The 16,473-nt window shown below is 39.3% G+C and overlaps 1 protein-coding gene across 1 annotated transcript; it reads left to right on the top strand.

Moving 5' to 3' along the window:
* The first annotated feature begins 2,693 nt into the window (after window positions 1–2,693).
* Window positions 2,694–16,457, top strand: cdk2ap2 (cyclin dependent kinase 2 associated protein 2). The gene is made up of 5 exons (XM_086156817.1): window positions 2,694–2,749; window positions 4,682–4,837; window positions 5,796–5,887; window positions 8,857–8,977; window positions 15,757–16,457. The coding sequence occupies exons 2-5, from the start codon at window positions 4,783–4,785 to the stop codon at window positions 15,822–15,824; spliced, it is 336 nt and encodes a 111-aa protein (XP_086012943.1). The 5' UTR covers window positions 2,694–2,749; window positions 4,682–4,782; the 3' UTR covers window positions 15,825–16,457.
* The last annotated feature ends 16 nt before the right edge of the window (window positions 16,458–16,473 follow it).

Raw genomic sequence — 16,473 nt, 5'->3', positions numbered from 1 at the left:
GATGAGAGTTTGGTGCAGGGCCAGTATGTATCTGTGCAAGACCACCACGTGACTCCTTTGCATTAATCTCACCCTGTACACAATACCTGAATATTTCTAAAACAGTACAAGGGCCAACCCAGTGACTCGTCAGCTTGGGTAAGAGGCCGCTTTTCCTCTGGGCTGTTGACCCACACCTGGGCCCCAGGAGCAAAATCCTTTTCATAACGGTGGACGTCATAGGCCCATTTCTGTTTGGATCCCGCCTCTGTGAGGGTTTGCCTGGTTAACTCGTACAGGTAATCCAAGCCAGATTTGCCCTCAACTTCAGGTTCAGGCGAGGGCCCAAAAACCAAATCCACAGGCGTACGTAGTTCCCTCTCAAACATAAGTGTCGCAGGGGTGCACTTAGTGGACACATCGGGAGGACCTTCCCTCCCAGTGGCTGACCCATGGCAGTGGTGATGTTGTGGTGGGTGCGTTTCCAGCCCCCACACTCCTGATCAGTAGTGCCGTGAAGGACCCCGTGTCGAACCAGCAAGATGGGTGACCCTGTGTCCACCAGAGCCCAGCATTGGATGCTATTGATGTCACATTCTATGTACGATCCTTGGGCTTTGCCGATACGACCCAGCTGCAGTTGTGCCACTTGGCTCCTTAGCGCTGGCACCGGACAGCAGCGTGCCACAGGGCCACCAAAAACATCCTTTTGTTAGCTGTTGATCAGCTGCCTTTGCTCTTCGTCATCAGGATTGCAGGGTTCCCTTGAGGCCCGGCGAGTTGCGCCTTCATCTTCCCTCCTATCGCCTCTCATCCGACAGGCAGTTGGTCTTCCATTGCTCATCCCAGAAGGGAATATTTTGTCTCCCAGTATCTTTTCCGCTCTCTCTGCTTCCCCTAGAGCTTTTGCCAAGCTCTTGGGAGCATGTAAAAGGGCCAGCTCATCCTGTCCAGTAGCATTAAAGAACGGGTATCCTTGGCGGGCATAAGTCCGGAGATCTGCTGCATGAGCCCCCAAGTTCTCCCCTCTTCTCCTCTGATGGGTGGAGATTTGGTTCCTAGCATCCCCAGAGAAGAGCTGACAAAACCGTTGGTGCAGGGCCCTTTCTATGGCCTAGAAACTAAACCATTCCACGGCTGGTCAGGCTGAGGTCAGGAAGGATTGGTCAGGCCTTACCCTCCAGGGACTGAGCAACCTGGGTAGCTGTTTCCTCTAGGAACCAGTCGTTGAACTGTGCCACCATCTGCACCTGAATGAGATACTGTATGTCTATGGGGGCTCCTCCCCGTTATAGCGGGGTAGCTTGGTCACACCCCCACTGGGACGTAACTTATGTTTCTAGGGCTGATGAAATGTTCCTGGCAATGGCCATGTCTGCTGCCAAGGACAATGAATGTCTGACACTGTGATCAATGTCACTCTGTGGGGACTGTTCCTGCTGTCCTCTAAGAAAAGGTTGCCGCCCCTGTAGTCCTCTGGGAAAGGGTTTCCGCTAACATAATCCTTAATGCAAGGGTTGCAGCTCCTGTAATCCTCAATGAAAGGGCCACCGCTGATCCACACAACACTGCCAATGTTCCTCCTCAGGCCACCGCCAACCCACGTGTCGCCACTGACGTTCATCCTCAGGCTGCTGCCGATCCACGCGTCGCCCCTCGATGTTCATCCTCTGGCCGCTGAACCTCGGGTCACCACCGCAAAACCTTGTGTCAATATCTTCCATGCCTCCGCTTATGAACTTCCAGACCTCAATACTCCATTTCATCAGGGCCACCTGAAGATCTGTCAAGAACATCTTATCTTCCATTTCGCTGATCATGGGGGTCACTTTGAAATCCCACTTTTGATAGCAATGTGGCAAGCAAGGGTTTAGAGCAGTAACTCGAGTCAAGGATCAAAGCCAGGTTATTCAGAAATGATTTTAATAAAGAAGTCTGTGAACAGTGGAAATCCAAAGGTCATCTTTCTTAGCACTAACAGTAAGACTGAGGTTGCACCCTGCTGTTGTGACAACTAACAATTCAGGTTAGTGTCACACATCAAACACAACATTGCACAGCTGTTCAACAAGTTCTCTAACACAGAACCATGAGAAGCTGCCAACAGTCATCATCACTCGCAAAGGATTCTGGGGTTCTGCTGGCCAGTCTCCCCGCCACATGCTACTATATATATATATATACACACACACACATATATACACACATATATATATGTATTGTGAGATGGCGTGGGGGGGGGGGCATATAGCTGAAAACAATGTCACTATAGCTTCTCTCCAAATCAACCAACGAGGTAAAACATTACATGTACGACTCCACATTTTAAGGAACATTTTAAGGTGTGGAGGTAATTGTGACGAAGACATAAAATAATGCGACCTGGACAAAAACAAATGTAAAACACAAAAGCGGACGCAACTTACCAAGCCTGGGAAAGCCGTATTTTACGTCGTACTCCTGACAGTCCTTTAAATACGTTTTCAGCTCTAAGAGAGTAAAACGTTAAACAAAACATGCCTTTTGCCGTTGTTTGTATTAATGTATTTACACTTGCTCTTCATAATGCTGTCTTTTAACACATGAGTAATTTATTTTGAAGTTCTTCTTGAACAATGCATGGCCCTGGGGAGGAGTAACTTCGAAGCTACTCCGTTAACCAATTGTATAGCTTTAAAAAAGGCAAACCGGGCTTTCCCTTCCGCGCAGGCTCAGTTTACACAGGAAGAGGACTCGAGTCCCACAGAAGATAATAACTCTCCTTAAAAAGGTAAAAGAAAAGCTATTCTTATCTTAGTATCTTGTCATTTTTTGACACCATGGCTGCATTGTATTTTCCAGCCGTTCATGTTACGATTACGGTAAATAATTTAGTTTGTATGTACTTAAACACCCTCCGTTCGCAGTATGTTGTGATAACCGGCGAAAGCTAGCTAAATTTAGCCTGGCACCTTCCTCTTTAGCTAATGGCAGCTTTTGTTTCTTTCAGCACCTCTTGGTGCTCTGAACGATCACATCAAATATTGCATCCATACTTTTAATAGTTTTTGGACACACAAAGAATGAAAATGGATGAAGTTAAGTTGATGTCTAAACATCAGTTATGACGCCTGCAAGGTTTAAATTGGATTTTTTAACGGTCTTCATTCATACTATAACCACGCCGGTGTGATGGGTGAATTATACACTTAAATGCTTGGTGTCGCGCCTCTCACTAATCCTTGTTGCACATTTTACACAAACACCAGTTTCGATAATATAACATGGAAAAGAGGTTATGCTAATAGGGCAGGAACGTGAATACATGCTATCAAGTTTACTTGTATTGCGCATTCATATGCGGAACAGTAATACCAACCAGTCGGTAAAATAAGTTTCTCAATAAAACAGTCTAGTAATGAGTTTATGTGGCTCGTCTAGCACTGATACATTGTCATATTGTTTGTTTTCCCAAACAAAGAACTCCCGGTTTATTTAAAAGAATACTTTTCTAGAATTCCTTTTTTTCTGGATCCACGCAAATCACTCGATCCTATAAGCTTCCTAGAGACTCAAGATATTAAAGGAATTTTATATACTTAAAAAAACAAACAAGTCAAAACTCAGAAGTTAAGAACATAACAATGACAATAACCATAGCCTTCCAGAATCTAAAGTCATATCTTCAAATTTACTGAAATAATAAACCAATATATGGCCATTTTAGTATTTTGCATGTCAAAAATAGATTCTTATGTTTAGATTTTACTGAAAAAAGGCAATCATGTAGTCTTAAAAAATTTAATAAAACGTGAATTCCAACAGTACATGCAAAATACAGATTGTTTTTCTTAATTATCTGACAAAAGCTGATATATTTTTTTTCTCTGATAAACCAAATAAGTCTTGTTTACATTCCACACTTCATAGATTCTCAATGACAGAACTCACAAGATTGATTTTAGGCCTCCACTGTGCAGAGTTCAAAACATGTACAGTGACAAAAACATGCTTATGTACTCCAGAAGCCAGAGTATTTCATACATTTTCAGTAGGGGACATCGGTCATGACTAAAATGCCACAAGAGAACATGTCTTGTTTAAAAGAGACTATACCGAAAGACAGACGGCACAGCAAGGGAATCAGAACACCAATTTGGTATCCATGCCTCCATTCAAAGTAGCACATTAGCCCTTTGAAGTCTTTTAGAGCAAGTTAGTCAAATCTTCTCTCTATTGTGCGTGGCAGCAAACACTGCCTGCTGCCTATTTGATTAAATATTGTGATCAATGATAATTCTTTCCCATGTATGAGCCTTGGATGTGGTGATGCCAGGAATATTTTGCAATGCACTGAGGTAGTGGGTTCTTTCCTGAATGTTATTTGAAATACATAATATTAGCTACTTGAAAACCGTTCCAGACATTATTTTAGTTCAAACCAAAAAAAATAATCACCAATAACCTAACAACTGGAAGAGGTTTTAGGGCTACACTGAACATTTTTCAGAGCCCGTGCTTACTCGCTCTTTCAAGTATTGGATTTGGGTTGGAAAAACAAGAAATGCATATACAGTGATGCGTTATGTTTCTCAATACAGATTTCTACTTAAAATTCATGTTAAAATTCATATTAATTGGGCTATGCTCAATGAAATGTATATTAGTTTGTTTTTGTGTGTTATGTTTTACTGTAATAATTTTATTTATTTTTTTAAATTAGCTCTTAGGAGCTCAACCCCTCCAGTAAAACTGTATAAGCACCGGGTGGACGGGACCGAAGGAAGTGGCGCGTCATACGCAGAGCTGTCTGCAGACATCGCCATGAGTTACAAACCCATAGCTCCTGCTCCGTCTGGCTCCAATCACACCCCTCCAGGTTTTTTTGAAACGATACAACTTTAATGTTTTGCCTACATTTATCAGCCTTTAGCTTTGTCCACATGGTAGCCTTCAATCAACGAAAGTATTACTACATATTGTATTAGCAGTCATTATTTATTTATTTATTTTTTAGATGGTTTTCATGAGAAAATAGTCATCTAAAAATGAAATCACAAAAAAAAAATCCTGAAAAAACTTTTCACCACCTACTTAGAGTAGATGAATGGATACATTAATTTATTGACTTTTTAATTAGTGGAAGTCAGTCTTCACCTATTTTTTTCCCTTATACATCTCACATTATTTGCAACTTGTCTCGTTGCCCTCCCATGATTACATTTCAAGTTCAAAATTGCCATCATATAGATATGCTACTTGCCTAAAATTTAGCTTCACTTTCCAAAGGATTCTGCTTTAAAAGAGAATGATGTTGTTGTACATCTGTTCCTATCTGTCATACAAAATGTATGACTCAGAGTATTTGGTGGTGTCTCTTTTCCCATACATCTTATGTTACATTTGAGGTTATAACCAAAATCTAACTCGTCTGGCTTAATAAGTCAGGTTATCAACAAGAAGTACTATGAGCCCTAACAAAAATACATACAATTTTTAAATTGTCGAATCCTTAATCTCAGTAGTCAGAAAAATTTCAGCTTAGTGTTTTTGGAGTATTTGGAGAAATTGGAGTATTTAGAACAATATTGTCTGTATTTAGAACAAACAAAAAACAACAAACAAAACAATTAATTGCTCCAATAGTTATGGAAATAAATCTCAATTTGTGTGGTTAGTTAAAGCTGTTTGTCTGTGTTATCTACATCATGTTGAAGTGTTTATTCAATTAATTGAAATGAAAGCAAATTATTATCCATTACAGGACTTTGTTTCTTTGTTTATTCTATTTGTACTTCGAATATTTTGGCTATTTTATTGTTTGTCTTTTTCTCTAGGCTCTTCCGTGCCATCTCCATCTCTGCCCTCGTCATCTAACTTTAGGCCAGCCTTCAGTGACTTTGGCCCACCCTCAATGGGTTTTGTTCAGGTAAGTTTTCTGTTGCCACAAATCCAAGTCAATTGACCCGTATTTAGTAGTAAAGGATAATAGGCTATGATAAAAAAAAATTCCCGAGTGTTGGAATATGTCTGCATTGGTTATCTGCACCCTTAATATATGGTGATTTAAACTCTTATTCAGGAATACTTGTTATTGCCACATCAAACAGAAATATAGTTGTACAGTCACAGTTATGTGGTTGATTTTGGAAATCAAGCTATAAGCTACAATGCAGGCTTGTTGAGGGGACTGCAGAATTTGAGTTCACTCAAGAAAAGTTTGCATTTTACTGGGCACAGGTCAAGAAAGATAATTGACAATAACACATTTAAGGTAAAAATGTAGAAAGGTATACTGACAACTTTTATTTTAAAACACAGAAACTCCAACTGACTGATTATTTTTGAACATGCAAACAGGGCACAAACATTTTAGGAAAGCAAGGCATATTCTATTCTAACGTGTCTTACAAGGTCGGCATTGATTGGAATGTAAACAGCAGAATTTCAAGATCGAAAACGTTTACTTTTATGCGCACAATAAAGACATGGGTTTCCTCATTTAAGTTTTTTCTTTGCTGTTCACAGTGAATGCCACAGTCTACTCTTAGAATAAAATAAATACATAGTATTACACAATATAATTGATGTAGAAAAGTAGTATTTTAAAGATAAAAAGAATCAGAAACTATGCAAATAGGAACTTGTTTGAAGACTATTGTCCAGGGTCCGTAGTGCCTGTGCAAATTGAAAAATAAGCAAGTGCTCGCAGTCGATGAGTATTTTGAGGCCGCTTCAACTTGTTTGACATAAGCTCTCATTTTTTTGAGACACCAAAGTAATTGCACATTTAAGAGATAAAAAGTTCATAGATAATTGTGTTTGCTTGATTTGTCATGACAAATCAAATCTGTCTGGGGTACTCAGATTAAAAACTTTGCATATGTCTGCTTCTTTTCCTTTCGGCTTTTCCCTTCAGGGTTTAGTACCGCAAATCAACCTCCTCCATCTAATCATATTCTCTGTATCAATCATATTCTCTGTATCCTTCACTCACACCAACTAATTATTGTTGGTGTAAATCCTCTTTTGTCTCAGCATAATTTGTTTTGGCACAAGTTTTATGCCAGATAGTCTTCCTGATGCAACCCTCTGCATTTATTTGTGCTTTGGACCACTTCAGAGAGACACTGGTGTGTTCCCACTGAGGCTACATTAAAAACTTAGCATATATCTTATATAGAGAAATTGTTATAGTGAATCAAATGTACTTTAAGAAAATTCCAGATAGAAAGAGAATTCCAGATAGATGATTAGATTGTTGGTGATTCATTTGTTTTTAGAAGACAGAGCAGTCTTTGTTTTTAATACCTTTTTTTTCTACAAAATTAAAACAAATCAACATTCTAGAGATGTTTTATACGTGCTACACACTGTAATCAAAAACTATCTTTATGAATCTAAATACAAAATCATGGACGAAGTGCAAATGTCAACGGTAAAATATTTGATAAGAAATGAATCTGTACTTTGAAAGACAACATCTAAAAGGATCAAGTAAGTGTCTAGTGCTGAGACTCATTTTTTTTTTTTTTTTTTTGGACTAAGGTTTTAGTGTATTTTTGATTGATTGATTCCTATGTTGGGCCGGGCAGAAATACCTCTCAGTTTGACCATAACCAGAATGTTCTTCTCAGTAGAAAGGCCTTGTTCAGGCTTTATATTCAGCGAATCCCTCCATAGGTAACTGGTTTTAAGTGCCCTGGTTTTTATTCTAAAAAAAAAAAAGGAAAAAAAAAAGAAAATTTCAAGTAATTTTATTCCATTTTGTGAACAAGATTTTGACAGAACAATATTCAATTAACTGTTGACAGAATAAAGGGAATGGCGGAGAAAGAAAGGGGGTCCTGTAAAGTCCATCATCAAATATGATAATTAAAGTTTGGCTGATAGTATAAATTTGTTTTCAGTTTGGAGCAAAGTAATTCTTTGCTGAAATTAAGAAAATACTGCCCAACAAGAACACGTCTTTAGAGGGCAGGTGCATAGTACTTAAAACATGCTGTAAAATCATCTCAGCAATATAAAATTATTTAAATGTTATATTCATCAACAGCCCCAAATCTGTCACGTAATCTCAACCCAGTTTAGCTTGATCTTATGTTAGTGAAGACAAAGCTGAAGGAAATGAGTCCACAAACATGTATCATGTAAGGCTGTTAAATTAAAGCAAAGTAGCTTAGTTGAGTAGCTTCATCATTTAGGGATGACCAAAGGTTCCTATTTGAACTCTTAAATTAATGGAACTAAAGATGAAAATTAAACTCTTTGTTTTTGCTTTCTTTTCTGTTGTGGCAGCGTACACAGACTAACTGAGTACCCCTTTTGTGATACAAATTGACCAGACTTTTTATCACATAAGGTGTAAAAACTGTCACTGATGTGACATGACCTTGTTGGTTTGTTTACTAGACTGCATAAAATTAACTTTCGATGCTGCTTTTTAGTTGCTCATATTACATAATTAGTAATGAAAGGTGTCCTCTTATTGTCAAAGGAATGCAAAATTCACTTAAGCTGTTTTCACATGGAGTTGAGAACATTAGAGAATTATAGAACTGAAGAAGATATTTAAGCTTTTGAAACAGTGTTAAATATATTGGACTGGGGTGCCTTTTTTTATGATGGCTGTTTTTGACTTAAACTGTGAAGTACTTCCAAAATCAATTTATTGGGGAAGTTTTGAGATTTACAAAGAGTCAAGACATATCAACATGATGAAAAGATTATAGTATGTTAGATAAATGTAGTCTGATGAAGAGGGAAAGTTAATTTCAAGCCAAAAAAAATTGCTGTGTGGAAAAGATTAGATTATTTTTATTTTGTTTATTTATATATTAATTTTGAACTCAAACTTTTATTTTTTTGTCTCCAATACCTGATATTTTTGTCCAATAGCCTGTTAAAGTGTCCCAAGGGTCCACCTACAGTGAACTTCTATCTGTTATTGAGGAGATGAGCCGTGAGATCAGGCCTACATATGCGGGAAGCAAGAGCGCTATGGAGAGGCTAAAGAGAGGTATGTTTTAATCAACAATGCATGTGTTCTGTGATGAATATGAAAAGCAGTTTCAAGTACTAATGGAATTTTCTTATTGCAAATTGTGAAAAACATGAAGCTGCTAGAAAAAATATCAATCACTTTGCAATACGTCACTTACATTGGAAACATCACAGAATTCCAACCTCAACATGGAGACTTTGCATGTAACCCCTTCAATGTCAAAACAGTATTTGGATATATATATTATCCATCAGAGTTGTCCCTTACTGGGATCTCTACGCTTTTGCTGTGCTCCTTTATAAAATCAATGAAAACTTACCATCTTAAAACAAACTTTTTACAGGCTCTTATGGTCAGTCCACCTTCTGTATGAAATTGATACAATTAAAATAGGCTATAGCTTATTAAATCTACAAAGTCATAGCTATCATCATAATCATAGCTATCCAATTCTTAGGAATTATCATATTATTATAGGAAGACGCAATTTGTTTCACATCCTGCTTATGCATGTTTCTGAGGTGTACCAGTGGTCATTTGAGCCTACTTAGGACTAGTAGGACTAGTAGAAAAGTAGGCTTTTCCCTTCAGGGGTCGCCACAGCGAATCAACCTTCTCCATCTAACCCTATTCTCTGTATCCTCCTCTCTCTACATTCATATCCTCTCTCACTGCATCCATATATCTTCTATCTATCTATCCCTCCTCAGTACATGACCGAACCATATCAGTCTGGCTTCTCTGACCTTCTATCCAAAACATCTAGCACGTGTTGTTCGTCTTAAAGACCCATTCCTGATCCTATCCATCCTTGTCACTCCCAAAGAGAACATCGTCTTAATCTCTGCAACCTCTAGCTCTGCCTCCTTCCCTTCCATCATTGTAACTGTTTCTAGGCCATACAGCATCACTGGCATCACTACTGTCTTTTTACTCCTTTCCGTTCATTCTGGCTGATAGTCTTCTATTGCATAGTACCCCTGAGACTTTTTCCAACCTGCTTGAACCTGTTTCTTTACCTCTTTTCCACACTGTGTTGCTCTGGACTGTAGACCCTAAGTACTGAAATCCACCAATTTCTTGGTCTCCACTCCCTGTAGCCTCTCATTCGCACACAATATTCTGTCTTGTTGCGACTAACCATCATTCCTCTCCTTTCCAGAGCTACCTCAACCTGTTCCCTGTTCTCACTATAGATCACAATATCATCTGCAAAAATCATGGTCCAAGGAGATACCTGTCTTACCTCATCTGTCAGCCTATCACTACTGAAAACAAGAATGAGCTCAGAGCTGACCCCCGATGAGGTCGCACCTCCACCTTGAACTTCTCTGTTACCCCGACTGCACACTTCACCACTGTCTCACAGCTTGCATATATGTCCTGCATCAGTCTAACATACTTCTCTGCCACTCCAGACTTCCTCATACAAAACCAGAGTTCCTCTCTCAGTACCTTGTCATATGCTTTTCTAGGTATAATAGAAATAATGAAAATACTGCATCTGTAGTATTCTTTCTTTTTGAAGCCATACTGCTGTTCACAAATGCTGACTACTGCTGTCAGTCTAGTTTCCACTACTTTTCCCCATAACTTCATTGTTCTGGCTCATCAACTTTATCCCTCTATAGTTGCTGTAATTCTGCACATCCCCCTTATTCTTAAAAATGGGCACCGTCACACTACTTGTCCATTCCTCAGGCGACTTCTCACTCTCTAAGATCCTGCAGAATAATATAGCCAGAAACTCTACCGTAGCCTTTCCTAGACACTTCCATACCTCCACAGGTATGTCATTTGGACCAACTGCCTTTCTACTCTTCATCCTCCTCAATGTCTTTCTCTCTTCACTTTTACTAATCTCAGCTACTTTGTGGTCTACAATAGTCACTTCACCTCTTTCATTTCCCACATTGATCAGCTCTTCAAAGTACTCTTTCCATTGTCCCATCACTTATCTAGCATCTGTCAATACATTTCCCTCTCTATCTTTAATAACCCGGACCTGCTGTACATCCTTTCCATCTCTACCTCTGTTTTGCCAGCCCGTATAGATCATTCTCTCCCTCCTTACTGTCCAACCAAGCATACAAGTCCTCGTATGCCCTTTGTGTTGCCTTTGCTACCTCTACCTTTAACTCATGCTATATCTCCCTGTACTCCGGTCTGTTCTCTTCAGTCCCCATACAACCACACAACACAACTCCCTTTTCAGCTTCCACCACTTTGTCCTCTGCGCTGCCTTTGTCCTCTTGATCTTCCTTGTCACCAGAGTCTTCATACAAACCAGCATCCTACGCTGTCTGGCTTTGTAAATCCCTGATCTCGTTTAGGTTAGCTCATCTGTAAAAGATGTCCACCTGTGCTCTTCTACCTCTGCTCTTATAAGGTACCCTATGTTCCTGTCTTTTGTGGAAAAAAGTGTTCACCACAGCCATTTCCACCCTTTTTGCAAACCCGACCATCATCTGTCCCACTGTATTCCTATCCTACCAAATCTGCCCATCACTTCTTCATCCCCCCTTTTGCCTGCACCAATTACCCCTGTCTCATCTCAGGGGATATTCTGCATTGTTTCATTGAACTCATTCCAGAACTCGTCCTCCTCCTCAAACTCACATCCCACCTGCAGGGCATAGCCACTTAAAACACTGAGCATCACACCTTCAATTTCCAGTTCCAGACTCAGAAGTCTATCTGACATTCTTTTCACCTCTAGAACTCTTACTCCATCTCTCTTCTTGTCAGTACCATGATAGAAGAACCAAAAACCTGCTCCTAAACTTCTAGCCTTACTACCTTTCCACCTGGTCTCCCGAACACACAATATATCCAATTTCCTTCCCTGCATCATGTCAACCAACTCTATCTTTTCCTGTCACTGCCCCAATATTCAAAGTCTCTACTCTCAGTCCCAGACTCTTGTTTTTCCTCATTTTTTTTATCCTCTGCTTTTGAACTAGGCTTCCTCCTCTCCTCCCTCGTCCCACAGTAGCCCAATTTCCACTGGTACCCTGTAGGTTAATCGGTACCAATGTCTGTTGTTGTTAACCAATCTGGTGTGAGATTGTTAGGTCTAATTTGCTTGTTTGGTTTTGGCAAACGTTATGCATTTATCCGGGCTTGGGACCGGCTCAGGGAGACACTGGCCTATGCTGCCCTTAGGCTGACTTTCTTTGAACTAGCAGACTAAGTACAGTAGGTTCCGGCATATATGCCGCTATTTTTTTCACATGCTTTGAGAACTGCACCTTTTACAATGATGTGGCTAATTTATAGATTTTCATAGAATAATTATGGTAGCTTCCTTCCATCAACACTGGTTCGGCACTTGGATTTACGATAATTCTTCAGATCATTCATTTTGCGCTTATTGCATACACCCCCATCATGAAAAAGATGCGCTGAAATCAAGTTGAAAGCAAAATCAATTTGAAAGCCATCAGTCTGGCTTTTGGAGAAAGAAATAGAGCTGCTGCATGTAAATTCGGCATACATTCTGAAAAAAAAATGTTTTCGTTACGTACCGGTTCTTGTAGATGCTACTGTCATTTATTTAATCATACGTTCTAAAATAAATCTTTCCTGTAACATCTTGCTGCGTCTTATATTTCAACAGGGGACGCTTGCAGCTCATTTATGCACAATCTCTTTTTTCTTTAAAAATTAATAGATGCTGCCTATATAAAGGTGCCCTCTGTAGTCTGGAATTTATGGTAAATTTAAGGGTTTAAGAGCTACAATCATTGGCTTAGATACAGTCGGGTGAATAAGTATTTGATCCCCCTGTGATTTAGCAAATTCTCGAACTTAGAAATCATGGTGGGGTCTAAAATCTTTATATTGGTGTATTTCCACTGGATTTCCAGATACAGAATAAAAAAAAAAACAGAAATCACATCGTCTGATTTTTTGTTTTTGTTTTAATTAATTAATTAATTTTATTTCATTTTATTTTTTTTAACAGTTAATTTGTAAATTACAAGGTCAAATAAGTATTTGATCCCTAGAGTCAAACAATTTCAATATTTGGTACAGAAGCCTTTGCTGACAACTACAGAGGTCAGACGGTTAATGTAGGTCTTCACCTGGTTTGCACACATTGCGGCAGGGAATTTGGCCCACCCCTCCATATAGATCTTCTCAAGATCTCCCGGGTTTCGGGGCTATCACTGAGCAACTCAGAGTTTCAGCTCTCTCCAAAGATTTTCTCTTGGATTTAGGTCTGGAGACTGGATGGACCACTCTAGAACCTTGATACGCTTCTTAGGGAGCCACTCCTTGGTTTTCCTGGCCGTGTGCTTCGGGTCATTGTCATGTTGGAACACCAAGCCATGACCCATCTTCAGTGTTCTGACTGAAGGAAGGAGGTCTGTGCCCAATATCTCAATATACATAGCTCCATTCACCATCTCCTTAATACAGCACAGTCATCCTGGCCCCTGTGCTGAAAAACATCCCCAGAGCATGATGCTTCCACCCCTATGCTTCACTGAAGTATGGTATTATTGGGATGATACTCATCCTTCTTCTTCCTCCAAACATGGCAGATGGAGTGAAGACCAAAAACGTCAATTTTTGTCTCATCTGACCATAAAACTTTCTCCCATGAGTCCTCTGGATCATCCAGATGGTCCTCAACAAACTTCAGACAGGCCTTGACATGGGCTGACTTGAGCAGGGGAACCTTCCGTGCGATGCATGATTCTAAATCATTTCGTCTGTCTGTTACTGTTAGTTGCCTTGGAAACTGTGGTCCCAGTTGTCTTCAGGTCATTGACCAGCTCCTCCTGTGTAACTCTAACCCTTTCTTAGCAGCATTGATATCCCACGAGGAGAGATCTTCCATGGGGCCCCAGTCCAAGGGACACTGACTGTCATCATTAGCCTCTTCCATTTTCTGACAATGGCTCCAACAGTTGTTTTTTTTTTTTTCACCAAGCTGCTTAGCAATTGCTCTGTAGCTTTTTCCAGCTATGTGAAGGTCAACAATTTTGTCTCATGTGTCTTTTCGATAGCTCTTTGGTTTTACTCATGTTGGCTGCTACACTTTTGACAGATTGTGGGGTGGACAGGTGTCTTTAGGAAAGCTAACAGCCTCAAATGGGGGCTACTTAATCAGAATGATGAGCAGAGTGTAGTTTGACACTTTAAAAGCAGAGGAACAGGTCTTTGAGGGTCAGAAATCTGTCTGATAAGCGAGGAATAAAATATTTATTTGACCATGTAATTTACAAATAAATTGTTAAAAAATCATACAATGTGATTTCTTATTTATTTTAACTTGCAAAATCACATGGGGATCAAATACTTATTGACCTGACGATTTGTTGCAAGGCTATACATAGCAGACTTCGCTAACAAATACATTCTTGCATATGATCTGAGCAAGATTGATGAAAGCTGCCCTACATGAAAATTTTAAGTCTATTGTTACCAATTCACTTTACACCACTGTCTGATTTGCCCCCATCAGCTCCAGGACAGATGTGAAAAACAGCATGAAAGTTAGTAGCTACATCCAGTAATGGCTTGGCCTTCCTCATGGTCTCTAATGTGGCACTGTTTGGCAAAAACATCTTTAAATTCCCACCTAAATCAGTCAGTCTTGGCTACAAGCAGGGAAAGGTGAGACTCTTGTTCAAACGGAGACCCTGACATGATCATTTTGTGCAAAGCCTTAGGTGATACCATATTCGAGTGCGAAGAAGGCAGTGAACCTTTCAGCCATCTAAACACCATCATGAGATTGACTACCACAACCAGCAATAACAAGCTATCCATCCATTCATCAATTTTCTGGGCTGCGGAGAAAGGCAGCCTAAGCACAGAGGCCCAGACTTTCCATCGTCAATTTGTGAAGTGTTGTGAAGGCGCATGAAATGTGCGTCTATATCAGGAGGGCAAACTGGTGGAAATTCCCCTAAGAAAGAATTTGCAATGGCAGGTTCCATAGCAGAACTATCTTTTTAACAAACTCAGACCACGTGTATGTACTTAGACTAACTCAGGTCCCTCTAACCCAAAGTCCCTCTTTATCCCCAACAACTCAATTCATACTACTGCTCATGCCTATTCTGAGAACTGTCACTGAAAACCCAGAAATACCAAAAATTTCATTTAGTACTAAAGAATTCCTTCATATTACAGGCAAAATGTCAGATCACGCACAATCTTTATAATAAGCTTCAGCATAAATTATGTAGCACATTGAGCAATCACAAAAAGGTATTTCCCAGCCCATTACTTGCTCAAGATGTCTTTTCATGCATCATATCACTTGTGTGACACAGCAAACATCCTGGAGACATTGCTGCTTTCAGGCCCTAACTTAAAAGTTTGTTTAGGACTAATGAGTCCAACGGTCTACACTAATCATACAATTGTGTCATGGATTTCCATACTTTTAGATGTTTGTAGCCATATCTATTTTTCAAGGACAGGCACGGTCATTTTTTCTTAAACTACATTACAGACCCATATGTCTTCAGCTTACAGTCTATATCTCGACTACAATTTTCAACAAAATGTTAGGAAATGCTCTGATTGGTGTCTCTTATCAAAAGTAAACTTGTTGTGAAAAGACAGTGGCAGAGAAGAATCAATGTGGTCTGTGGACACTCCAGGGGCCATGTGAGACAAATCAGGACATGCAAGTGACTGTTATGCAGACATATAGGAAGAGAGTAAGGTTCAGGTGCTAGGTGTAACTGGTACTCCATCTTGTTATTCCATGTCCAAGTATTGATTTCTTTTTTTTCTTTTTTTTTTCTTCTGGTGTTTGTTTTTTACAGGTATAATCCATGCCCGTGCACTGGTCAGAGAGTGTCTTGCAGAAACTGAGAGAAGCGCCCGTACATAACCTTAAGAAAGATCCCCTCATCACCTACTTTTTTTTCCTGTTTCAATCTGTCCTCATCACGATCCCTATCATCTGGTTTTAAAGAATTTATCTGACATCTTTTAATATTTCCTTGCTTGCATTTTGTCATTCTTGTTTCAGTTTTTCCTGCATTTCACAACACTCATGATCTTTATCATACATTTTCTGTGACATTGGAGGTGAATGGAAAATGCAATTTTATACCTATTTTTTTGAATGAATGTGGAGAATTTTAAAATTTTTAAGTAGGTCACAGTTTCAAAAACAAACTATAGGTAGAAGGGTTGGGGGTGTTTATATTATTTGTCTTGTAATAAGATTTGACCTTAATCTTCCTTTTTTTAAAATGATGAAAGCAATGTGCTAATTGCACCAGTCTGTTTCTACACTGAGCATCATTCTGTAACCACTGTTGTTCTTGTTTTGGTTGTCCATTTTAGCATATGAAATACCATTTTCCTTAATTTTTTAGTTTGAATTCCTATTATGTTTCAAACCCCTAAGACCTATGTACATCTCAAGTCAGTTTGTTATTGTGGAAATTTTGTAAACCAGATTTTTGCAGTTCAGTATGTTTATCTTAATTAAATAATGGAAAAAAAAAAATCATTTGTACTCAATTTGTATG

Source organism: Fistularia commersonii, chromosome 12, assembly GCF_037954325.1.
Source record: "Fistularia commersonii isolate RoL2024-O1a breed Wild chromosome 12, RoL_Fcom_v1.0, whole genome shotgun sequence".
NCBI classification, from domain to species: domain Eukaryota; kingdom Metazoa; phylum Chordata; class Actinopteri; order Syngnathiformes; family Fistulariidae; genus Fistularia; species Fistularia commersonii.
This window is presented reverse-complemented; position numbering and strand designations above follow the sequence as displayed.